The 27,092-nt window shown below is 35.3% G+C and overlaps 1 protein-coding gene across 3 annotated transcripts in view; it reads left to right on the top strand.

The window, feature by feature from the left end:
- LOC117222438 (protein trachealess) overlaps window positions 1-27,092 on the top strand; it is a 316,876-nt gene that overhangs the window by 80,713 nt on the left and 209,071 nt on the right. For all 3 annotated transcript variants that reach the window (XM_033474131.2, XM_033474130.2, XM_033474129.2), the window contains exon 2: window positions 8,213-8,245. In XM_033474131.2, the coding sequence (XP_033330022.1) occupies window positions 8,213-8,245 (33 nt within the window). The remainder of the gene's footprint in view (window positions 1-8,212; window positions 8,246-27,092) is intronic.

The following is a 27,092-nucleotide window of genomic DNA, read 5'->3' as shown; positions in this document are numbered from 1 at the left end:
ATGGGGGTCACCGGTGACCGGCGCGCCCAAATTCATAGAAATATATATAATTGAAAACAAATGTCGATATCTAAAATTTTGTATTATTACCATCGTCAATTCAAACAGTGACTCCTGTCGCAATTAACATGTCAAACATGGTTATACACTGTAACTTATCTATTGCAGATGATATTTCAACATTATATGTATCACATAAAAGAAAATTCATCGTGGCGCCACGGACAATTTCTACGGTAAAACCGGCGTGGCATACAACGTGTTAATATATACTCCAAGTTTTGAAGATTCCATGAAAATTAATATTTATTTAGATTTTTTAAGGTTGCATCTTTTAAATTTTCATTACAGGTTCAGATAAAAAGGTTGAAGAAACGTGAGCTTTATATTTATTTGTTATCATTCAATTTCGCAAAATTAAAAAAAGTATTATAGTCATTGTCTAGTAGGCTAGTTCCTCTGTCATCTAAATAATGTTCGATCATTCGGTTCGGTTTTAATGAAATTATATTGTTTTAACACGTTGACTGCCGCGTCACCCGTATTCGGGTGACAGCAAAAGTTCTCATCAGGCCACGTCACCCGTAATTCGGGTGACGCTGATCTGACTACTTACGAAGGATTTCCGAAAATATTTCGACAAATATTCTACAGGAGGTAATGAAACTATTGAATTCTTATAAAAATGGTTTATTAAAAAAATTATTCGCAGTGTATAACATTAAAACATTCTCTGCAAAGTTGAGGTTGATCAGGATAGCTTGGACAAAAAGTTGTTTGTTTTTTCAGATATGCTCGTGCCTCTGATCGGTCCATTTCGTATCTTTTATTTGAACTGTAGCTTCCTCAGTATCACCAACATTTCTTTCTTCTTCCATGACCAATTCTCGTAAAATCTCGTCAATAGTATCTTCATAACATTCATTATCACTAAGATTATATTTATCAGTATCCAAATCAGAATCTGACGATGTAATTTTATTTATGCTTCTCCTTCCGGGCAATCCGATCTCTTTTCATTATTGTAAAAAAATAAAGGCAGAGATTTTAAGTTATACCATTCGGTACTCGGCAAAGATTCCAACTGTTCATGCAGGAACAGAAACAGATATGAATTAACAGAGCACGCTTCCTATAGCGGCACGGGTGGCCTGTAGGAGACTTTGTTGTAAATACGCGTGGCAGTCAACGTGTTAAAGGGTGTCCACGCATATTTGTCGCCGACTGTAGCCGTTTTTGATTGCATTATTTGTGCTACTGTTCAAGAACGATTCACAATCGAACGGCACTTCGTAATAGGTACTTTTATCTTTTATCACGCTATGTGAATCACCTTCCGAGCTCCCAGCATCTATTAGCAACACACGAGTCAATGGAAACGGTCAGATTTTCCGGGAGAGACGCGCGTTAAAAATGCGAAACGGCTGCGAGGAGGAGTTTTCCTTTCGCAGTTCGTAGCGGGAACGAAAACGCCACTTGTTATGCCGACACATCGCTTAGTTATTACGCGACGCGTATCCGTTCCCCCTCGCTCGGCAGTTCAGCTTTAGCGAAACGGCCGCTTCTGCGTTTGAAGCGTCGCCACCCCGCCGCGACCTCACCCCCGGGAACTGTCGTTCCGCTCGTGGCCTCGCGGCTGATCAGAAAGCAGCCCGTCCTCGGGACAGACATTCCGTGCAGCCGGTGTAGCCGAAGTTAAACTTTACACCGTTCCGTCGGCGACTCGCTGCTCTCACCCGGGACACGTGATCGCGCCATGTGTGGACGCCAACTTGCCCCCCGCACACATACCACCGGCTGCTCGCGCAGGGCACGTTTGCGGTACGCCCACGCACGGTGCTCCGCATCCGAGATTCTCCTGCCATTTCGATGGGAAATCCATTTTCTCGTATCTGAGGGATCTGCGTTAGTTTCAAACCGTTTGTCAACTGTTGAAATTTTAGCCTCGAACAAAAATTAATCTATAGTTTACTTAGTACTAAGATACTAAGATATCGGTTTACATTTTCGCCGGTTCCGTCAGCGGGCAACGACGGTGATGTAAACTGTATATAGTAGATACCGCGATACATCATCACCGGTACCATTAGATACACATCGTGCCCTGACTGTTTGGGGATCCCAGCGTCACGTATACAATGTGAAACGCGACAAATAAAACGTCTCTGATTGGTGGATAAGACGAACCCAAGAAGGGTATAAAAGAAGCGTTTTTTCTTACCGGACTCTCAGTAGAGTTTGGTCGCTCGATCGTTTTCGCCCATATACCTTCTCTCAATAAAGGAATAAAATAAAGTCCTTTTAAGCAAAGAATTAGAATCATATTCATTTTCATTCCATAATTCCGACATCAACGATACGAAAGCTTGTGCAAGAAATCGTAATTATACGGCTAGCGTCATTACTAGACCGTGGATGTTTATGCAAATGCATATTCTTGGAGAAAATAGGTAAATAGGCTAAAATTGAAAATAAAAATAGGTAAAATAGCTAAAAATATCTAGGTGCGGAACCTAGACAGAATTTACGTTGTCTGTACTGGATTTTAACCGGTTGGCTATCTTGACCAGTATACTCGACATGACGATCATAACTAGACTGGGAATTTTATGCATTTGTTGTAAAAATTAGTAGACGAATTTTAGAACATCAGGAAAATTTCTAAAATTTGTTTACGTATTATTTTCAACTTACTAAAATGATTAGTAAAAGAAGCTCCTATTTGGCTCATGTTTATTGGAATTGACGGAGGAACTTTTTATTTTATTTAAAAAAACTCAAACATATGACGAAAATGCTGCTTTTTGATTTTCCGTATTTGATGGGCTACCTAAAAAGACAATTGAACAGAATCAAACAAAATTTTTGACAAATAAGCCTTAGGATGTCAGTTGTCAAAATATAGAATGACAATACGGTTTAGAACAGAGTTGGCTGGTTAAAAATGTAACTAATACCTCTGCAGTTAAAAAAAAACACAATTACTTTCCAGTCAATCGAATATTATAGCGTTTAGAGACTTAGGCGACCTGTTAAGAGTATATCAATGAACTAGGAAACTAAGTACGTTCTACAGCCACCATTTAGAGTTTCGAACAATCAGCGGAACGATACGACGAAATTAAAAAACGCGGAAACCGAAGAAAGTGGAATGCAGTTTTCTTTCAATATACAGTTATGTTCCCCGGCAGAAGAAATCCCCCGTGATCATGAACTGTGCAATCTCACGCATTCCACGCGGGACTAAATACACGATAATCTTCGTGCATTAGTCCAAGTGGTTAATTCGTTCTACGTGCAGTAAAAAAAAAAGATACAACCGTTTATTTCGGATAAAATAATTTGCATTTCTTCCAAGGGAATTACGGAGTTCGTGGCTAATAAAATTTGAGTAGCCCGAAAGGCTTCATCATCAATATCGCACGCAAATCAACGCGTAACCTTCAATTTTCTGCACGCGATGCGGATCATCAGTGTGAATCTTTTCTTGAAATAATACAGTTTGTTCACTTAAGGGCTACTCCGGCGAAAAAAAGGAAGCTAAAGCATTCGAAAATTACATGCTGCCGCAAATTAGAAATTGAAGTTCCTGGGCCGTAAATAGATTTTGTTGTCGCGTAATTACACGGGGAGACATTTTCAACAGATTGATGAACGGTCACGAGTGAACTCGTGTTCTCATGCACAGACATTGTAAAATTGCCGGCGAACAATGTGTTAAAATACGAAAAGGTCTTCGACAGTACGTCCTTACATCAGAGCCTGGCAAGAAATTAAACTACGACTAACGAATCGCAACTGTTAATCGTTAATTACCATTGATAATTAACAATAGCAATTCAATCATTAAATATATATTTTATATATATAATATGTGTATTTTATATATATGTGTTTATATAATACTTTATTATATAAACACAATTATATATATATATATATATATATATATATATATATATATATATATATATATAAAAAATAATAAAGTATATATATATATATATATATATAATCGTCAATCGTCAATCAATATATATATATATATTGATTGACGATTGACGATTAATTTCACCAATCGATTAATTCAGTTAACCGTTTTCATCAATAATTGAATCAAATTAAAAATGTTAATCGATTGATGCCCAACACTGCCTTGTGCACACTGGATATAGTTCAATGGAATGTTTATGTTCAGAATAAATAGATGTTTAATTAAAAATCGTTTGGTTATCAATTTCTAGCAACATGAAATGAATGATTCCTTAAAAATATGCCTTCCAGAAATGTATAACATTTAAGGTAGGTGTATTTATAATCATTAGACTGTGGATTTTACGTATTTGTGAGAAAAATGAGTAAGTGAAACACAAAATAGTGACACGATTAAAAAAACGTAGCAATTTGATTATGTTATTTATAACTGAAATTATTCAAGATGGAAGTTCCTGCAATTGATGCACAACATTTTTATTTTGCATAAAAATCCGTTGTCTAATAATCATTCAAATTGTGAAATTCTAATGGCGAGCATGCGCCAGTTTTATTTCCTCCATCCACTAATTAATCTACAAATTGTGACCCTCTTGTGTAGATTATGGTACACTTGCGAATATTCTCTGTACTGCTTAGTTTTATCATCGCGTGATTATGATTCTTTTGCATCATTTAAACAGACGTAAGTCGAATTTTATAAAAGCGTTTGGCTAATACACGTGTCATTATTACTAGTAGCTAAAAGCACAAGAAATTTGCACTCTATCTATCGAATTGTTATTATGAAAAGATGTCACAACCACCAAAAAGGAAGATAGGAAACATTTTTTAAAAATCTTGATTCTACCAATTCCAACACAGACTCAACTTTGTGAACATTTCTCGTCCAGTTTGCATTCAAAACATTGTTTTCTTTATAGAGTCCTGACTCCAAATATTCTTGATGATAATATAATTACACGTGTATTGTATTTACAAATCATTTATTGTATTTGTTGTTTATTACATAATTATACATTACATATTAGTTTTCTCAGAAAGTTCGTTTCAAATCTTTTATACGAATTCAATAAAACGAACTCTACGAAATATGAAACAAACATTTCGAATAATACGCACATAGTTTCTTTGAGAACAATTTATTAGACTGTTCGAAAAGTTCGTCTCACATTTCATACAGTTCGTTTCATTGAATTCAAATAAAATATTTGAAACGAACGTTCCGAAAAACCTAATATTATCCATCATAATTGTATTCCATACATTGTGAAATCAGTTCACAAGTACAAATTTGCATTTGTTCTTCCTCACCTTCCTCATTCGCCATGATAAAGAAATTCATAAAGATGTGCTAAATTGATTCGAAAAAATATAGGATAAAAATAAAAAATCAGCCGGAAATAAAATCTGCGTAAAATCGCAACGGCATTTTGTTCGAATTCAGAGAAGTGTATCATCCATTGTTTCGATGTCACAACATGCCGCTAAACATGCAGACAGCGGATAGCAGGGCGAGCCCGGCGCTCGGTGGGGTGGTTGTCTGAGCGATTTGGTGACATCAAAGTTTAATAAGCGCCATAAGCCGATCCGAACTGCGGCTAAAACTCGCCGAGCAATAAAACCAGCAATAAAGCGTTCGCGTTTCTCACGTGCGGCGGGTGGAGAGGCGGCGAGCGTGTAGCGGGGCTGAAAGTAAGCGTGCCTCGCTCGCATGGTGGTTAACCGAGAGGTTAGAAGGGCGGGAACGCATTAGCGGTGGAAGGTGGCGTGCTCATAGAGACGTCCGGTCGCCCAATTACTCCCGCATTAAATCAATGTTCCTCCAGGCCGGGCCATTCCGGCATCCCGGTAATAAACCGTGGCCAACATATCTGCACGACTTACGGCTCATCCCTTGCGCCGCTCCCGGGACAGCCCACACCCCCGCGAGCCGGCTGAGGGGTTCGGCGGACCGAAGCCGCCGAGAAATGTGCTTTCTGTCGTAATATTTGGCTTTAAATCATGTCGCGCTGACAGGCCCCACTTTCTTCGCACCTTCTGATTCATCCGCGACACCGTCTTACTCCAGCTATCCTCTTTCGCACCCTCTCTTCGCTACCCCTCGTGTTCGACGGTTTTTCGAATTTCGGTTCGGGTTCGGCATTGTTTGAATTGTTTCGAAAATACAGTCGGGGCAAATGTATGTGAATACCATTTAAAACGGCGTAACTTTTTTAAAACTAAGCTAAATTACTTGAATTTTTCTTTTACTGGTCTATTACACAATGACTCTAATACTTTTCTTTTTAAATTCTGCTATTACTTGGAATGACTGAAACAATAAAAAGCTCATGTTTTTTAATTTTTTTATCTGAGCCCATAACGTAAATTTAAAAAATGCAATTTGTACATCTCAGTAACTTATATGCGTTCTTATAACTTATATAAGTTCGTCGAAATCAGTTAAAATCGGTTAAATCAGAAACTGCAGTTTCTGAATAGAATATATTCTATAATTTTTATTCAAATCAATTATTTTTCTAATAACAAGTGACTTACTCAGAGGCATTTTTATTCGAATAAAATCTTATTCGAAAAAATTATTCGATAAATTATACTATTGGACATTTATTCGATAATGTCGAATACAATTTTATTCGTAAATTCGTTAAGAAAGATTGTTTATTTATAATAATAACAAAATAAGTCGGAAAAAAGGAATAATATTTTTCCGTTTGAAACTTTGTTTACGAGAAAATCGCGTTTAAAAATATGTAGATAATAATTTTATTATTAGTCACTACAAGTCCGATAATACCCTGTACAAATAAATTGAATGATATCAAAATTATTTTGGTAACTGGTATAAAAATCTTTGTGATGAAAATAAAAATTAGATACGTTGGAACCACGGTTACTACAATTAATCGGAGGAATATGAATGTTCGAACAATAGCATTCTATATTAAATAAACTGCACATAGTAAATGTCTCAAATTGAATTGTTTGCAGACGCAATGTGTTTGATATATCAATTTTAATGTAAATGTCTCACCGAATGAAAATATTTATGGAACTCGCGAAGTGAAAATCCTGCAAATTCACTGAATAGGGAACTTTTTCATAGCATATGTACGGGACGAAGTCAAACGAACTGAAGTCTATGGCCGCGTTCAACCGTGAGATTAGCCTCGCGCACAATTTACGACGGCGATCTTATTCACCTCTGGGCTTCCATATAAAAGCTTTTTCCTGTAAGCTGCGATACATCCTTTGGATGTCGGGGATCGTGTAAGGAGAACTCCTTTGGAGACTGCACGCCGTAACAAATTAACACTACTTACCCGTAATCGATATCAAGCTACAAATTTTCCGCATTCATGGCTTGCACAAATACTCGCGATTCGAAGAGTGAGATTATATTTGTTAAGTGAAATGTTAGTAAATATTCTTGAAGCAATGAAATTTCAATCGTTACTGTGAGATGTATGCAAGATGTGTCATTTAACTCTTTCACCTTAATTTTTCTTGTAAACTATTGTAAACTATTGTGAAGAAACTGTTTTGAACGTAAATTGTTTTGTATAAGGAGCAACATGCATAGCAACAATTAATACTGTTGGTATTCTCCTCTTTTATCAAAATATGAGGGTCACTTGAGCTCTTTCAACTATAATGTGGAACATTTAAATCGTCTCGTTCGAAAGTCTATTAAACACGAAATATAAAATTACGAGGATTTAGAAATTAATGTTTATCGAAATATTTTTTAGTCGATTTAGTCGTCAAGCGACTGTAATATTTTAATAAAAAAGGAAAATAGCAAAAAGTTAATCATTGGCATGCATGCTCCTCTTTATACGAAACAACTTTTGTTCGAAACATCTTTTTATGGAACATGTAGTCTACAAAAAAAATTAAGGTGAAGCAGTTAAATGATTCACGCTGTATATTTTTGCAAGTGATTTAGAATTAAAATACAGATAACGATCCCAGAATGATTGAAAAATGCAAAGCGGTTTTCATTTAAGCGGGTCACTGAAATATAATTATAATTTGTATTTGTAAATTACGATTTGCAAATTAAAATTATATAACATTGTGAATCTTTTACGCTTACCATTAATACGTTGTAATTATCCTAATAAAGTCTTGTTTACAAAATCAATAAAACAATGTTAATATTTAAAAACGATTATTATACGAAAAACTAATAGAAGTGTCTTGGGTGTTACAGGTACCGAGATGACGCTCTCTGTTGGACAGACAGGTAAGACATACTTAACGATAAAAATAGTCATTATTTATATTAACATTGCATTGTTAAATGTATTAGCATTACATTTAAGAAACATACAATTATAGAACAAGATACAAAAATACTTGATAACGAGATGATTTAACAAATATTTCCGAAACCATCGAATACAGTGACGTGCATAATTATAAACTCAAAATAAGCAAAACGTTTTTGAAGTATTTCGATTAGATTATAAATATCTCAAATATACTAAGTGCATAATTATTTTTATATACATATATTATTGTATAGTGCATTCAATGAAGCTTAGCATTCAGTTTAACACATTTACTAGTTACACATCATTAAAGATTGAAGAGCTATCCTAAAAATTCCTTAATATTTGGCTTGTTATTGTTTTCAAATGTCAGACATTTAGAAGTTCTTACTACAATGCTAAATTAAGAAATGACAATTTCAAAAAACCAGAATTATAAAGAAGAACCATCAGCTAATAAATATTATCAAATAATTATGAAAAAGAAATTATTCTTTTTGAAAATTGAATATTATAAATTTCAATAAAGAATATATATTATATATTCAATAAAGATATAATATATATTATAATATTCAATAAAGAATATTCAATTTTATATATATATAAATAGAATATTCTTTATTGAATTATTCTTTATGAAAAATAAATTATTCTAAATGATGAAAAAGTAATTTTGAAGAAAATTATGACGCAGAATGTTTGCAGAGGTCATAAAACGTAATCAATAGGTCCGCGAGGAGTGTGTAGTTGAAGAAACACACAAAATAATAGTAAATGAAAATAAATTTCCTCGGGAGAACCAAACTGGGCTTCGTATTAGGAACCCATCTTCCAAACCTGTGAGTTCTCGATGAAAAAGAAAATGAAAAATCTGTAAATTCCATACTTTTTTCCTTTATCACGAAAAAGAGGAACATTTTTCTTGCACTTACCAGTAGATCGCGAAAGAATACAGTTATATATAGTTTAGTTTTCAAACGCATATGTACTTTCAATAGAGGTGTTTCCAATCGAAAATTATGATTTCGAAATAATATGGGTCTCATATTCGTCACCTCTACCCTACATCTATTTCCTGACGCGAGTTTTTTTTTTATTCCACCTAGAACGCCGAGATTCGTTCCACAGTGCGACGCGACGCGACGCCTCGATCGTCGGAATTCCGTACGAACCTTGAACTGATACCCGTGAAATTAGAGGGATCGTTAAATGTAACATGGAAGACACACCCGCAAGAGGCGTTAGCCGGCCGATGAAAAGGGAGCCGCGGGAATGATTTTAACACCATTTTAAACGATCGCGGGACTTTCGATTTATTTTTCTCTCGCCGGGACGGCGCAACACAGGTTACACGGTGGAGGAGGAGGCGGCGGGACAGGTGGAGGAAGCGAGACGGACGTGGACGCGGGGTGCTTTCGAAAAAAAGAGAGACAGAAAACGTGGCAGAAAAGGGGAACGGCTAGGGATATAAAGGAGCGCAGGAGCGAGGTGAATAATACAGAGAGATTGACGTCGCGAACGCAATTCCATTGTTCAAAGTGAGTACAGAGCAGGGCGCTCGCTGAGGCAATGAGCAAGGCAACGAGCTTTTGCCACGAGGTTCTTGCCCACCGGTATAAATCAACTCGCGAGTCACCAAACCACTCCGCCATACGATCCACCGTATACACCGGCTACATCAAATTAGCGACACTTCTTTCGATCGACATGTCGATGCCGAGTTTTTGCTAGCCGCGGAATACTTTCTCTCTGCTCTGACTATCCGCGGCGTCGGGCCCGCTTCCTTTTTTCTCGCCAGACTGGGTTCGGGCGGTCCTATACCGATCTTGTGCGCATCCGTGTCAATTATCGGTCCCATGCTCCGGGAATTTCGTTGCTTTCGACGATAAATCTGTTATGGCAAGGAAGAACGCGTCGTAATATCGCAATTTCGGATCATTTCCCAATTTATGATCAGTTTCAATTGGACGAATTATTATGAATATTAGGTTTATACAGCGGTCGCGAAGAAAATATCTTTATATTGGGTTGGCAACTAAGTAATTGCCGATTTGTTCAATGAAATAAAAAATTTTTTTTTACTTGGAACGAAGTTTAATCTGTAATGTATTTTCCATTTTGTTCGATGACCTTTTGCCATCTCTCTGACAACTTGAAAATTCCACGCTCGTAGAAAGTCTGATCCTTTTCGGCCAAAAACTGAGTTAAGTGAGATTTTACAGCATCATCATCGTTAAAAGTTTTACCACGAAGGGAGTTGTCCGGGTTCGAAATAAGTGGTAATCCGATGGCGCGAGATCAGGGCTATATGGTGGGTGTAACAACAATTCCCAACCAATATCCATCAATTTTTGCCGAGTGGACAAAGACGTGTGCGGCCTAGCATTGTCCTGCTGGAAAATGACACCTTTACGATTGACCAATTCTGATCGCTTTTCCTTGACCGCTGCATTCAATTTGTCCAGTTGCTAACATTCACGGATAATAAAAAATAACATAATAATAATAATAATAATTTTATAATATAACATTTACGAATATCATAAAAATGGGAGTGAGAGACATTTATAACTGAAATCGGCAATTACTTAGTCGCCAACCCAATATTATTTAAACATTTCTACGCGATTTCTGCGTAAGTCGGGACTAAACCGAAAACGCGATAAGCAGTGAACAAATTTAGAAGCAACGGGCTCTCTGGTGTGAAAATGCGAACACGCCACAGGAATCGGTGCTTGTGAGCAACAGCGTGTTGTACTGGCTTGAAATATTAAGAAGAAATCGAGGGGAAGAAAGTGAAAAGTATGTAGTATTGAACTTATAGCGTTGTGAAAACGTGTAATTTGTGTGAAACGCACGAACTTTCCTATATTTTTATTCTTATTATCAGGAAATTGGTGAGCATAAATTGGTACCAGTGAATTTCTAACTTGATCTTATTTGTGTTCAACGTTCTATTTTGTGTTAACGTAACCTAAAACTTTAATACTTTTTTTTGTATTTTTCTCAACAGAAAGAAATAACAAGATAACAAGAAAACAAGAAAAAGAAATATTAAAATTATAATGAAGAAACATTAATCTTCGGTTATCCTGATGAAGTAACTAATTTTAAATAGGGGTAAAATTGATTCTAGTAGACTTTTAATATAAAATATAGATTGTAATTAATTTTAAATAGAGATACTAATATTAATATTATTAATATATACTAATATTAATTGTAACAGATTTTTAACACAAATTTAAATTGTAATAAAGTATATATAGGAACTTAAATATAAATTTTAGATTACAGTAGATTTTTATAGGAACTTAGATTACAATAGATTAATAATAGAAAAGATTCTAGGTAATTTTAAATAGGGATTCGGATATTAGAGCAGTTACTTATAATATTATTACTTTACCTATTAAAAAAGTGTTTAATAAGATTTTCGAGATTACTGTGCTACACTAACGAGAAACCTTAAAAATCGTTTTCTACATGATAGACCCGATCGAAATTATTAGATTATGTTACTGGAGATGACTTGTTATTACAAAATTGAAATTGCTATTGCCATTGAAAAATGTATCAAGATTTTATTAATTACAAATTGTAGCTTTTTCAAAATTATAAAACCATCGCTAGCAGATGTGTTTACCCGAATAACTTCCATTAAAAATTGAATCAAGACGTTATTAATTATAAATTGAAGATATTTTATTGTTGTCATTCGAGATAACAGCAAAATTAAAGAAAAATATTTTAGTTATCGTACAATCAACTGAAGTCACTGATATTTCAAAAAATTCAAGTCAGTTAGTTCTCTTTTAATATAACAATTACGTTTTAAGAGGTGTACGACTATTTTAGTCCGTCACTGTATGCACACAGGAAACGTGTTTGGATTGCAAATAATTCCGGACATTTCGTAAAGAAACATAGCACATATTATGCAAATAATAAATAAAACATGTAGGATTCGGAATTTACGTTCGCAGGAAAATCCATTGTAAATGCCCCGCACAGGAAGATGGGAAATAAATTAATGATGACACCTGGCTCGCCGTAATCGACTAAAACCGAAAGGACGGTTAATTGCGAACAGCCGAACCCGCCGCGATAATTAATAACTGCCGCGACGTTATCAACTCCGGGCCAGTGTCGTATCTCTCGATCTTTTTGCTTGCTCATGAAACGCCGACGGATCTTCGCGCGCAAAACGTTGGTACAGCGTAATTGGTCCGCGCGATTCGATCGCGAAAAAGAACGGCCACGCATATTACACACCATATTCGGCCGCGCATATTTTATTCAGCCATTCGTAATTCATCGAATCGCCTTTTTATAATCGGGATCATTCGAGTAAATCCTGTCCAGGACCGCTCCCAACGTATAAATCGCTCTTCGCTAATGTCTCTATTGCAAACGTTTGATTACACGTTCGGAACTACGATTCTCCCGATGACTCACGAATATGCATAAATGTTTAAACACCGGGCTGGAACGTTGCTCACGACACCGTTTTTGTTCAACTCTTTAACTCTCGGAGAACTAGATTATGTATCGAAGGCCTTGAATAATGGGAGAAATGAATAATACATCTTGATCTTTTTTTTACGTACATAATCAAGTTATTCCGGGTGAAGAAACTAACACGATCACTTTGCATATTTTACCCGTTTTTGATAGGTAAACATTTTAATTTCATTCGGTGCTTTTATTTAATTAATTTTATACTTCAAAACAAAAAATAAATGTTTGAATTTGAATTTGGTAATGTTGTTTATGGTAATGTTGTCAACATGTTGACAATCGTCTTTAAATGTTCAAGTAAACTACGGGTCTCTCACATATTCGTAGTATACAAAATCTCGATGAAATATAAGACGATTTCATTGTATTTTTGACACATTGTAAGCAATAGCAACAACTGCAAGTTGACGTTTTTATCTCTTTAAATTCTATTATGAAAATGTAAAATATTGTAAAATATTCATTTATGCTAACTTGTGTGGTTTGCATTGAATAATGCTCTTAAACTAATTTTCATTAGGAAACATCCCAGTTGATTGACTATATTTCTACTACACACACACACACACACACACATAATTCAAATTTTTGTTAAAAATCCATTGTAAATTAAATCCCTATTAAAAATCTATTACAATTTAAATTTCTGTATAATGTCAACGCGCGATACGAGTATTTGGATTAGTCTAGCAAACATAAGTGAACTGTGCATTACAATATTATTTTTGTTACCGATTAACGTTCTTATCCAAAAGAAGGTTGCAATTATATTATATATTGCTAATTATATCCTAAAAGCATCATTAATCGACGGAAAACGTGTCGCTGATAAAAAGAAGTCCGAATAAAAACATAGACTGGATGGGCAGTGAACAATTTCCCTCGAAACTCATCAATGAAACTAGTCGCTGGGACTAGGCTACCGCGAGGGAAATGATGTTGAATGAATGGAATAGTATTACTACGTGTATGGGTTGTTAATAAAGATCGTTACTGCACGCACGTGCTGCGAGTTATGCAGTAATTATTGTAAAAGGGGAAAGGTAATATCTAAAATGCTTTCCGTTTCCAGCAAATATTATTAGTTCAATCTGGATCTACGGAAATGTATTTTGTTCTGTTTATTGATAGCGTGTAATATGGTAATGAATGGTGTTTTTATAATTAATCAGGTAAATCGAATTATTGGGACGTGTAATGTGAATTATTAGATATCGGTTTCTTATTATTAAAAACTATTCTAAAGTATTATAAGGCATTATAAAGTATTATAAACTATTATAAGCTATTATAAGGCATTATAAAGTATTATAAACTATTATAAACTATTATAAGGCATTATAAAGTATTATAAACTATTATAAACTATTATAAACTATTATAAAATATTATAAAAAACTATACATTATTATCAACTATTACAAGCTAAAGCAATATAAGCTATTATGTTGAGTTCTGAATATCCAAAACTTTCGCAGAAATATATAATGGTGCTAAGATTTTACATCACACAACCTAATAATTATGTATCGTAATATTCACATGATAAATATCAAGTATTAAAACTCTAATATCCTCAGTTTCTGCATAATAACAAATCTCGCCATAATTTGCTGACGATAAGCTGAAAGCAATTCTTCTAATTAACATCCTGTTTAATGATATCGTAATTCCTACTCCAGTTTTATAGATATATGTTTAATAAATACGAGACACACGTATGTAAGTACATATTTATTCATAATCACAGTTTATATATGGTGGCTGCTTTCCGACGGATAATTACTTAATGAATAAAATTTGTCTCAGGTGAACGTGCTTAGATTGATTTTTTCTTTTATTCTCGTCGATGAAACAATATTGTTTACTTTAAATTCTGACCGTCCTTCAGTTATTTATGCAAAGAAAAAGGAACAGATATTTTTTTATTTATATAAGTTTGATAAAATTGTGTGAAATTGATATAGGTTTTATAAAATTCTATAAAATTTTATAAAATTGATATAATTTGTATAACATTGTATCAAATAATTGTACAAGTTTTATACAATTTTTCAGGCACATTTGTGCATACGATTCTACATCTCTTTTTCTTCTTATCGATAAAAGATTATTGCTTATTTTCGATTCTCATCGTCCTTGCCCATTTATGAGAAAAAAAGGATTTTAAAAATTTCGCAGACACTTATAAGGGACTGAGTGTAGAGAAAAATGTTAATCGATAATAGGTCGCAGTACATTTTGAGAAAATAGAGGATGTCGCTAAAAAGTTCAAATAATATGTACCGGTCGGTTAATGAACAGTTGTTCTCAAAGAGATCGTTAGAGACGGGTGATTTATAAGTGGTGAAACAAAACTATTAGGATGGGAATTCGTAAAGCGGGCAATCTGCGGGGCCCCGTTCCGTAGCAGGTTAATAATTATTGAACTATCGATTAAATGTTCGGTCAAGCTGATTGATCAGCGTTTATATCGCGCATACATCGGCCTGCGTCCGCTCCCTACAATTTTCAACCGGGCGCCCATCTTTCAAGTGCATCGCGATCTTTTAGCTGACCAAACGGGCGCTTCACTACTGGCCTAATGGCGTTGTTCAGGGAAATTATCGATAATGAATAAAAAACGTGTCCAGATTATCGTTCCTTCCTCGGCTTCTTGTTGCCGCTGGAACGGTATCAGTTTATCGGCTAATGATTTTAATTGATGTTACCGCCACGTCCCTCGAGTCCGGATGATTGTGATACTCCAATTTTTCAGGCCATCCCGAGTTAATCAGGTGTTGCGATCCTGCGATCGGCATTCTTTACGAATTCAACTATTCTAATTAATTCATGAGTTATGTCGCGACGACGGAGATTGATGAAGATCCTATCTCCACCGGATCAAATGATCCTGCTAATTGACGAACACCCGATCAGCTTGATTTGCAAATGATTTTGCATGTACATTTTAACAAGCGTGCTTTAGTGCATTTATCAGACCGTTAACTATTCAACCTTTGCGAATAAATGCCTTGCCTATTGCGAAAAATCTAAAGAATGCTTAACTCGAAATTAAGAAAACATTGCATAAATTTACATAATATTTACATAATATTACAAGCGTGGTTATTAGTAAACTGCAGATATTTATGCAAAATAAAAATTATGTTCGTCGATTGCAACGAACACGAGTCGAGTAGAAATTTCTTTCTTTTTTAAATAACTGTATCGAGTTGATAACAATACATAGATGTTCTGATATTCTTTTAATATCTACATTGTTTGAAATTTCATCTGCCAAGTTTTATTATAAATGCATAAAATCCACAGTCTACAGCTTTATCGTTTATCGGTCAATACTTGCGTAGAAATGCCTGGCTTTTTATGGAAAATTGAACAAATAACCAAGATTCAAAATTAAGCAAAACATGCATACAATTTGCGTTGAAGTGCATAGAATTTGTGGCCTATGTACACAGTCATATTTCCTCGTACAATATGTTTATAGTGGAATTAGAATTTACTACCCTTAGTAGGATAATGGAGCATAATTAACTTTATGTTTATCGAATGAGACATATTAAATTTTATTGCTCTTTTATTTTATTTATTTTTTAATACACAAATATCCGTCTTAATCGATAAATACAAAGTGAATTATGACCGAAAGCAACCCAAAGGCACTGTAATTGGTCACCCCGCAGTGATCGGTTCCACTACCCTAAAACAATATAAACAATTTCTATTTTGTATTAAGATTTTACAGTTTACTTACTTTTTATTTTAACACTAGAATTATCAAAACAGTAGAATTTTTTGAAGAAAAGATTGTGTAGAATAGTTTGTGATTCTCAGCTAATTCTTCCACAGTTACTGAAATTAGGGGAACGTTTCTGTGAGAATTTGCTCGATAAACATTTTTAATGGAGCATATATCATTATCACACTGTGGATCTTGAAAATTCTCATTTTCATACGTCATTTTACAATAATTAGTATTACAGAGAAGTTTCGTCCGTCAACTGAAAGATCGTTATCTAGCTATTAAGACCTCGATTTTTGTATTTCAGGACTTCTGTACAAAAATGATGATAAAATAAAATTCAAGTAATCTGTTGCAACAGATTGGCCGCTGTACAAAACAAGCGTATCTGTTGACAGATAAATTTCCGATGGAAAAACTTAGAATCCCCGGATTACGAGAGATCCCTCGACTTCTGTGGTCCGCGGAGTAGTCGTACCAATCGGGGCCATGATTTACACTCGTTAAAACCGTCGATCAGAAATCAGTCGCGTACCGAAACCGGTGGCCGGAGAGATCGGACGTAATAACAGGGGCTGAAGCTTGCGGCGCGATCGATTCTTTGCCGGAAGCCGGATCGGATGGATCGGATGGATCGAGTCGCAAACAGGAATATACGCATACCGGCCGGGTTAGCCGTCTCTTAAACAACCAGCGTATTTTTTTGCTGGCGTTCGATTTAACTGGATGTCGTTACTACGCTCGGCATTGTTGTCCGCCGATTCGTTCATCGATTCATCCTTACTTTCCGGCTGAACGTTGCCCCGTCTCCTCCTCGTCCTCCGCCGCGCCGCGCCGCGCCGCGCCGTGCCGCGTCGGTGCTCCCTCTTTCTCGGGCTATCTTCATCCCCCTCTCGATCGGCCCGGTGCCTCGGTCTCCCTCTCGCTTCGGCCTGCCGATCCGATCCGATCCGATCCTATATTTATTGTATCGAGGAGACCAGAGCCGCCGCATTCCTCGCGCATGCGCCGCCCGTAATGAGCGGTCTCCAGTCCTGTCTGTCTTTCCATCCCGTCCGTCCATGCGTCTGTCCAGCCGACCGGTCGTAGCCCCCCTCGCTCACCCTTTCACCCTACCACCTTGGCCTCCACCTCCACCTAAGGATCCTCCGCCGCCTCCGCCGCCACCGCTGCCGCCTCATCCTCGGCGTCCTCGTCTTTCCACGTCAACTTCTGCCTACTTCGACGGATCGTCCTTCTTCTCCTTCTTCTTCGGCTTCTTCTTCTTCTTCTTCCACTTCTGTTGCTGCAGAAGTCGCTTCTGATTCCTCTCGACTGGAGGGGGGCCATCGGCGATCGGAGCTTCGCGAAAACCAGGGTACACGGGAATCCGATGGTTTTTAACCTGTTAACCGGAGAATTAACTTTTGTACGACTCGTCTCGCGATGGGAACTTTTTTCATCGCAGTCAGCGAGTTACGTTATTTGGGTGAAGGTGTCTAATACGAGGCCTATCTATTTCAAAATCATAATTTTCGATTAGAAACAGTTTTATTCAAAGTAGATGGAGTGGTGTAGTCGGTGGGGTGAGACCAATTGCTGTGGTTTGGTCTGTTTTCGGGAATATTATATTTATTATATAATATTTTAATATTATAATATATAATATATATTATATAATATTTATTATATATAATATTTATTAAATATAATATTATATTTATCGAATATGTCATATTAACACTTAGCGGACCAGAAGTATTTCAGGTTTACCCTCAGCTGTGTCCTAGTCATTTTTCGTATGAAGAGAAATGAAGTACTAAAAAATTTTATGTCAAATATATCAAACAAGGTATTTATTTTTTAATAAAAATTCATTGTCTATTATTCCGATGTTTCTTGCCCGATTTTACGGTTACAGCGATTTTTGCCGCGTATGTGGCGGCATTGAAATCGTTAAGGGTTAACTCTTGAACCGCAGACCATTTCCACAACTGCACTATTAACGATGCTTACAACAATTCTGAGCTAACATTCTGTTGTTTCTAATGTAACAGTAATTTATTTCATTTAATTGACGAACATTGAGTAAATAAATGAACGATTTAAGCAATCTGGGTCAAAATGGCCGCAGTACGAGGGTTAAATATTTTTATTCCTTTATTTTGTTTATTTTGTAAGTGCCTGTACCGTATACGAACTCTCTGCATTTAACGGGTTAGGATGGTGTTTTGATTGATTTTTTGGAATTAGGGGGATGGTTTGGAATGTAGAGATGCGTGGAAATGTTTGGAAAAATCATTTTAGCAGATGTATCTGTTGAATAAAAGTTGTGCAGAGGAGATTTATGGTGGTGGTGAATTAGCAAAATAAACAAAAGTCTGCAATCTTACTTCAAAGAAGTAAGTAATGTTTGATTTTCGTCATATTCTGTTTGAATAGAATGCTTTTATAAAATACAAATGAAAATTGAAAGAAAGAGAGAGAGCGAGAGAGAGAGAGAGAGAGAGAAGCTTTAGCAGTCAATTTTTAGCAATTTCATCATTAATTTCAATTTTCGTTCATTCTTCAATAAGTTATGTATTTTATAAAAGCATTCTATTTAAACAGAATATGACAAAAATCAAACATTACTTACTTCTTTGAAGTAAGATTGCAGACTTTTGTTTATTTTGCTAATTCACCACCACCATAAATCTCCTCTGCACAACTTTTATTCAACAGATACATCTGCTAAAATGATTTTTCCAAACATTTCCACGCATCTCTACATTCCAAACCATCCCCCTAATTCCAAAAAATCAATATATATATATTGTTGCGAATAACTCCGTTTCTCTCGCGTCCTGGCATTTTATTTACAATAAAGAATATAAACTATAATATAACTCAATACAATTATATTTCAGATCTTTCAATTTGAAATGTTAATCGTTCGACGGTTCGATCTCGACTCTTCGATTGTCTATTGGTAACACTCTTCCGTGGCAACCCCTATATCTTCCATTATTTTTTTAAGGAGTTGCTCACAACAGGGTCGCCGTAACAATATGTATATATAATTACAGTAACTTACGCTCTTTTAACCCTTAAATGCATATTGTTGCCAATTGTCTACATTCCAGTTCCACTTAATTTTATTCAAAAACTTGAGTATGTGCGTTTCCGCACACACGTTGATAACAATAGACAATAGACCATGTGTGAAATAAAAGACTTGACATTACTTTTGGCGAGTAAGTTATATGTTTTTTCACATTTGAATGTGGTGGGTGATAACCTTCAATGTATTACTTGGAGAGATATTTTCTTTTTTCGAGTTTCACGGACTGAGTGCATCAAATGCAAGGTTGCTTTGTGTCACAACAAAAATCTCAATTGCTTTGCTGCATTTCATTTACAAATAATATGAAAATTCCTATACTAATTACTATAAATACATGACCATTTGTTTACATCTACAATAATTTTAGTAATAAACGCATATTGTTGCCAAAAGTCTACATACAACTTTTTTTCAAAATAAATACTCAATATTATTACCTAGATTTTATTTTTTATTTTTTCCGTAACCTATGACTACATTCCCATAAAAAACGATTTTTTAAAATTCAAAACAAAAAATCATGCATTTAAGGGTTAAAAGAGATTGGCGATCCATTGCAGTAAGCATTTGAGATTGAGCATGAGAGAGAGAGAGAGAGAGAGAGAGATCGAATAGATTATTCCAATTTTGATCTTATTTTTCTCACCTACCAGCGAATGATGCGGAATAGTATAACAGAGACTCTTTGCTCCCAGCTATCTCGCATGTACATATGTAACTAACTGATTCCGAAAAGAAAGTTCGAAACCAGCGAAGCGTACCGCAGGAGCAAACCGGGACAAGAATTCCAAGCATCGCGCGATATAAAGAAAAACTGCTAGAGCCCATTATCCGTCCTTGGAGCAGAAGTCGCGTAAAACAATGGCTCGAACAATACCGAAAAACGGAGTTGCCCTTTGATATTCATAAGCTGTTTGAAAGGGAGCGGCGCGTTCGGATTCTCGCGGCGGAACGTGAAACAAGAGGACGAGAGAAACTGGACGACAGGCGCGGTTAACGCGTCGCCGGGCAGACCAATAGGAAAGATTCGCTTCCGTGGTTTGCTTATCGATTCAAATCGCGTGCAGCGTGTATGAATGAAGGAATGAGTGGGCGAGCCGAGCCACCGGTTGAATGGAAGCCCCACGGGTGACCACAAGGCACACGCGCGCGTACAAACTCCTCTTTCTTTCGTTCTTTTACACGCTCCCTTTCTTGTTCTCTCTTCCGCTCGCCACGCTGGCGCACCTTCTCTCTTCGTCCGACAGTGGTCTCGTACACTTGACCCTTGTGGCGAGGAACCGATGAAATCGTTCCTAACACTATTCGGCTCCGGGGTTTACCGTCCGCCGCCATATCCCTTTCGATATGTCTGTGTCGAATAGCATCAGCTACTTCCGGCGATCTGTCTGTTCTTCTTCGTGCAAGTTCATCATTATCACTAGAATTACTGACCATTCACTATTCTGAACATTCTACCGAACGTGTTAAAATGAGAGACTTGTCTTTTAAAATGACTCTCATTTTCATAGGTCATTTTACAAATATTAGAATTAAAGAGAAGTTTCCTTAGTCAACTGAAAGATTGTTGATAACTTATAGATATTTCAGAAATCTATGCATAACTTATCATAAAAATTCGACGAAGTTCGAGTAAATCGAATCTTGTCATTGTTATAAAACAATAACAATGTATAACAATAACAAGTTGAACATAATTCAATGGTATCTTTAAAATCTCTAAATGTTTTTACTGCTTTGAATATTTTCTACTAATTTTTGTCATAAACAACAAACTTTTAACAAATGTACGTCTTATTAAATTAAAAGTACATATTATAGTGAAACATATAACGCATTACATTTATATTACAATATTGTTTGATAGTGCGTGTTTATTTAGTAATAAAAAATATAATGAAAATGAAACAAAATTAAGTAATAAATAAGAAAATGGAAAATACAAAAATAGAAATAAAAAGTTATAAAAGGATAAAATTAATATCTTCGTCGACACGATATAGATTTATATCCTATGTTAACAAGGTTCACTGCTCCGAAGAATATGCATCTGTGTAACACGTTTATCGTCGGTGAGTGCATGTGCGTTTCATTTGAAAAAAATTTCATGCCATCTCGTTACTTTTTATTTATCCGTTTATGTTTGTGTTTCCAACAATTTGTTCGGTTGAGCAAGACGAAAAGAAACCGAAAGGTCGACGCATTCGCATGCTCGACGTTGCAAGCGATTCGACCAAAGAACAATTCGTCGAACAATCCCGGTCGCGACGATGAGGGCGACCGTAGGAAGAACCTCGGCTCGAAAGCCGTGAAAATATCCGCTTACAGCCATTATTTGGCTCAGTTTTCGTTTCTTCTGACAGTTAGCCGCGCGATAGTTTTACATTCAAACGTTCATTAATTCAGAGCTCGTCCGCGAGACGTCTTTTATCGGTGGCTACCGTCGAGGTTAACGATTCCACGTAAGAAGCCCCGCTCTCCCTCTAATAGCTTGTATCGGCATTCCAGCGATTCAAAAAATGTGCCAAACCGCTTCCCTTACCTCGGCGACTTTTGCATTCCGGCTTTTTTCCTGGCCAGCGTCGTCGATATATTTGCTACGCGGCGGATTTTCTTTTTGGTCGGTTCACGGTATCCGCTAATTAATATAATCGCGCGCGCGACTCGTTGTTCTTCTTGCCCGCTCTCGTCCTTTAATGGAAAATGCGCGTGCTTCGGCCCCGGGGACAGAGGTTTTGAAGAATAAGCCGAGGGTGATGCGATTTTTGCGCTGAGGAACGTTCACGGTATTAACCGCTCGATGGACGTGTAAAACATGCCTGATACATGTACCGGTGATTTTTAATGTGGTGTAGGTACAAAAAAATAATAAGTTATCGCAAATAGTGTGGGTGATAGAATAAAATAAGAGAAATACATAATTGTTAAAATTAGTTTTAATGTTGTATATGGATATTCGATTAATTGCCCTCCACGTCATGTTAATACGATGAATGACAGAATTAATATTCGATAGGTATGTTGATTTGATCAATAAATTTTTTTTCATGACAATTTATCACAATTTAATAATCGTATAAATAGTAAAATTGAGAGATTGATGATGTGGATATAAATAAAGCAATTACTCTTCCAAACTTATTTGGAATAACTCGTAAAATTGTATAAGCAAATAAAAAATATCATTCAGGTTTAATATGTTCAGGTGTAATTATTGAACACGCTAAGATAAAATTATCAGGGTCTAACAATAATAAATATTAATGAAATTAAATAATATCCAGCAGTGTCTTTATTTGTGAAATAAAGAAGAAATAGATGTTGTTAAATAATATATATTATTTGTTCCTAATGGGTTATTAGAATCTGTTGAGTGTAAACACATAGGTGAATAATTATTGATAATAAGATAATAAATGGGTAATGTTCTCAAACATTGGCACGTTTGAACAATAATGATGGAATTTCTACGTCAATGTTATTATACCTACCTAATTTCATTAGGATCCGCAAAACGTAAAAATGTTGGAAAAGTAATCGGTGTCATATAACTGAACGGTTCAATTTTAATTCGACTAAATAAAATCCTTTAATTTGATGAAATATTTATTATTATTTTTATACATATTTCGTTTCGAAATATTTAGACGTTTGCACATTCGAGCGTATTAAAAAATATTTTTCTATTGTAGATGAAAATATTTTATAAATCGCACGATCTTCCAACGTCAAATTTATAAATCATAGTAAAATTTGTTTAATAACAACCATGTAAACATATCTTTTGAATTCTTCAATGATTTACACCACTGTTAAAATTGATAATAAATTCAAGGTCATTGACTTACAAAATTAGTGAATTTTATTATAAAATACGGTAAACAAATGGATTTACTTATTTACTTATGTTTCATACATTGTAATTTTATTTACTACATGTATGTTGCGTTTTCTTTTTATTAAAAATGATGCAAGTGGCAAATCATTTAACTTAGAGATATTACTATGGTCGTTGCTTTATTAGAAAACGCTAATTTTCTAGTTCCTGTAACACTTATGAACAATCGTTTTACTTTCTACGTTCGATTCGAGAATAATTTTTAACTGTCGCTCAGAGTTTATTACGTCAAATAATGTTCCATTTCAAGATTTTGCGGATTTAATGCATTTATGGCAGAATTGAACAGACGAAACTTAAACGCGAAACTCACTTAAATATTATTTCTCCAGGCATGAAATGCATGCTTTTATGTTACTTTCTGAAATGAAAGAAATTGGATTTAATCATATGTTAACTTTTTATGGTACCAAACATTGAATTACCTCTAATGCCATTTATAGTGAAACAGTAAATTGATACTGAAAGAATCCAGCAAAAGTACTTTCACAATCGAGAGTTGGGCAAAATTTATTCGGATTACGAATAAGAAGTAAGGATTAACAGACATAGAAAATATCCAATCGAATACAAATTTATCTAGATAACAAATTAATTGGAATAAAAATTCATTTAAATGAGAATTTATTTGTTATTCGAATAAGAATTTATTTGTATAGGAATTCATTCAGGAAATAATTGATATGAATAAAAATGATAGAATACAATGTTTTTTCATAATTTATTGATTAATTTCTTCCATTTTAATTTTATAATTCACTTCTCTTTTCAACTGTTATTTCAATTGTTATTTTCAATTATTATTTATGACTCATTGATAATTATATAATCTTTCTTCGGGTACAAAGGAAATCATCAGATATGACGACCATACAGCATATATAATAAATTATTTAAAAAACGATTAACAATTGTTAGCACATTTATGTGAATAATATGTTACGAATAATGAATAATTGTTACTCAAATAGTATATTCGAATAAAAAGAATTCATTGGAATAAATTGAAAAAATGCTCCTGTTTATTATAATCTCAATAACTGTGAAACGTAAAATCTGAAATCTGTCATTCTATTTGGTACTTCTAGCGTTAAATATAAATTATACAAAATTACATTAAATCTCAAGTATAATTTCAAATATATCTCAAATCTAAATAAAATTAAAAAATCTCTGTTCAATTGCCCTGAGAAATTGATTGCTCATTTTTTACTTATTCTTTTAGGTCATGATTTCGTTTCATTGTTAGATTTTAACACATTACCCTTGTAACAATATTATTTCTGCATTATCAATAACAATCGTATTACGTATCTCCCGAGACATCGTTTTTTTATGTTACATTACATGCTAAAAAATAATTAGGTTAAGGTCGTAGACAGCATCCAAAATGAAAAGTCCACCGAACTTCCAACAGCCATCCAAACAATCGGGGGAACCTTTGAACGCGCCTTGTGAATCATTTGGTGCGGCGATCTTTCTTCCGGCGGACAATTCTATACAGCAAATATCCGTCGCGTTGAAAAGACTGAATGCAAAGCCCGCGAATGAAACGCGATCAGACGGTAGTGACGTAAGATCGTCCACGGTGGACACGCGTATCGCGGCGAAGCCAATTTTCGAGCGCTTTGTGCAGCGCGCTGCTAAAAATGCGTGTCGAATCGACAGCGAAGATCAGCCTGACGAGGCAGCTTCGACATCCGTCCGGTACGATCTCGAACGGGCATCGGATCCGCTCAAAGCATTCCATTGTAGTGGTCGTGCTTCTAGAAACAATTCACCGATCCGCTCGGATTCGACGCCGGTTTTTCACGGACGACGTAAAAATCCTCTTTCCTTTGCTCCTCTCCACTCGCGCTCGTTCATCGACCCATCGTTAGAGACGCAGTTGGGCGAAAGTTTATTCGATTGACGGATAAGAGATCAAAAGAAAACTAACAAATCAAATTTGAATCGACTCTATCGAATAAATGTGCGATAAAAATTTATTCGAATAACATTTTATTCGTATGAGAAATCTTTCGAATAAGATTGTAGTCTAATAAAAATTCATTCGAACAAAATTTTATTCGAATAAGAATTTATTCGTACATGAAATAAGGTATCTTCCATATAGTTTATCAATTTATAATATTTATTTCGTATTCCTTTTAACAATTAACTTTTTTTCAACTGCTATATCGGAAAGTTTGTTGCTTTTGGTTAGATTGATCATTGATGGGTAACTAAATAATCGGCAATTTCATAATTCTATAACTAGTTGAAATTGAATTGATCCTGAATGTATTCGTATAAATATATTCTTATCAAATTACGTAAAAACAGAAACGGTCAACACTTATACACATTGTTATTCGAATAATTTTACAATTTATATTCGAATAACTTATTCGAATAATTTATTGGAATAATTTATTCGAATAATTTATTAGAATAATTTATTTGAATAAATAGATAGAATAATTTATAATCGTTATTCGAATAAAATATTCCACTGAAAAAGTATTCATTCGGATAATTATCTTAGATCAATTCGAAGAATGCCCGACTTATATATTTAATTTACAAAATATGATATACACAAAATATAATATAAATTACAATTAACGATATAAAATGATCGGTAACACATCGACGTTATCGCGATTTATCGAAAACGGTATCGATAGTCACACCTCTAAGCACCATCGGGTTCTTCTGATCGACGTAACGCAACGTTAACTAGCTTCCTTCCGTTGCCATGCGTATTCATGGCGAACCGGTACGCGTGTATTAATTGACAAATGACTTTTTGCCCGGCCGCGCCGTATACGGGCCGCATTGTCTGCGATTATGTACGTCCCTGCGCGATGGCTTTTCTTTTCTCCTGGTTGTCGTTGTTCTTTCTTTCCTTCTGTTTTTTTTTCGCTGGCCGGAGCGGCAATGAAATGCTGTTTTCCGAAAATGGCGCTGGAATGAGGACAGGTCTCCGGTAGCGGCGCGCACCGAGTCCTATCATTTAATTTGGTATCGGGATACTTACGTCTGCCCTCCGTTGGAACCCTCGGACGAGGATTTTCTTTCTTGTGCACCCCGCCGACCGACGAATGCCGTCCTCGCGGATTTCGCGAGCCGCTTTTTTGCTGCGACACCCGATCTGCTCCAAATCCATTTTCACGAAACCGTTTGCGCTAGTCGTCAACGCTTCAGACTAAACATAACAGTGCACTCAAATGATTCTTAAACTTCGAGCAAAAACATTAAATTCGATGTTTCCGGCTTTCATCACCGTACTGTACAACTTTTTCTATAATATGTGAATGTTTTTTATATTTATATTTTTAAAATACATATTTTGTTAAGTTCAGTAATTAAAATAATAAGTTATCGCAAATAGTGTGGGTGATAAAATAAAATAAGAAAAATACATAATTGTTAAAATTAGTTTTAATGTTGTATAGGGATATTCGATTAATTGCCCTCCACGTCATGTTAATACGATGAATGACAGAATTAATATTCGATAGGTATGTTGATTTGATCAATAAAATTTTTTTCATGACAATTTATCATAATTTAATAATCGTA

Source organism: Megalopta genalis, chromosome 5, assembly GCF_051020955.1.
Source record: "Megalopta genalis isolate 19385.01 chromosome 5, iyMegGena1_principal, whole genome shotgun sequence".
Taxonomy (NCBI): domain Eukaryota; kingdom Metazoa; phylum Arthropoda; class Insecta; order Hymenoptera; family Halictidae; genus Megalopta; species Megalopta genalis.
The sequence above is the reverse complement of the archived record's forward strand: the minus strand, read 5'-3'. Positions and strand labels throughout refer to the sequence as shown.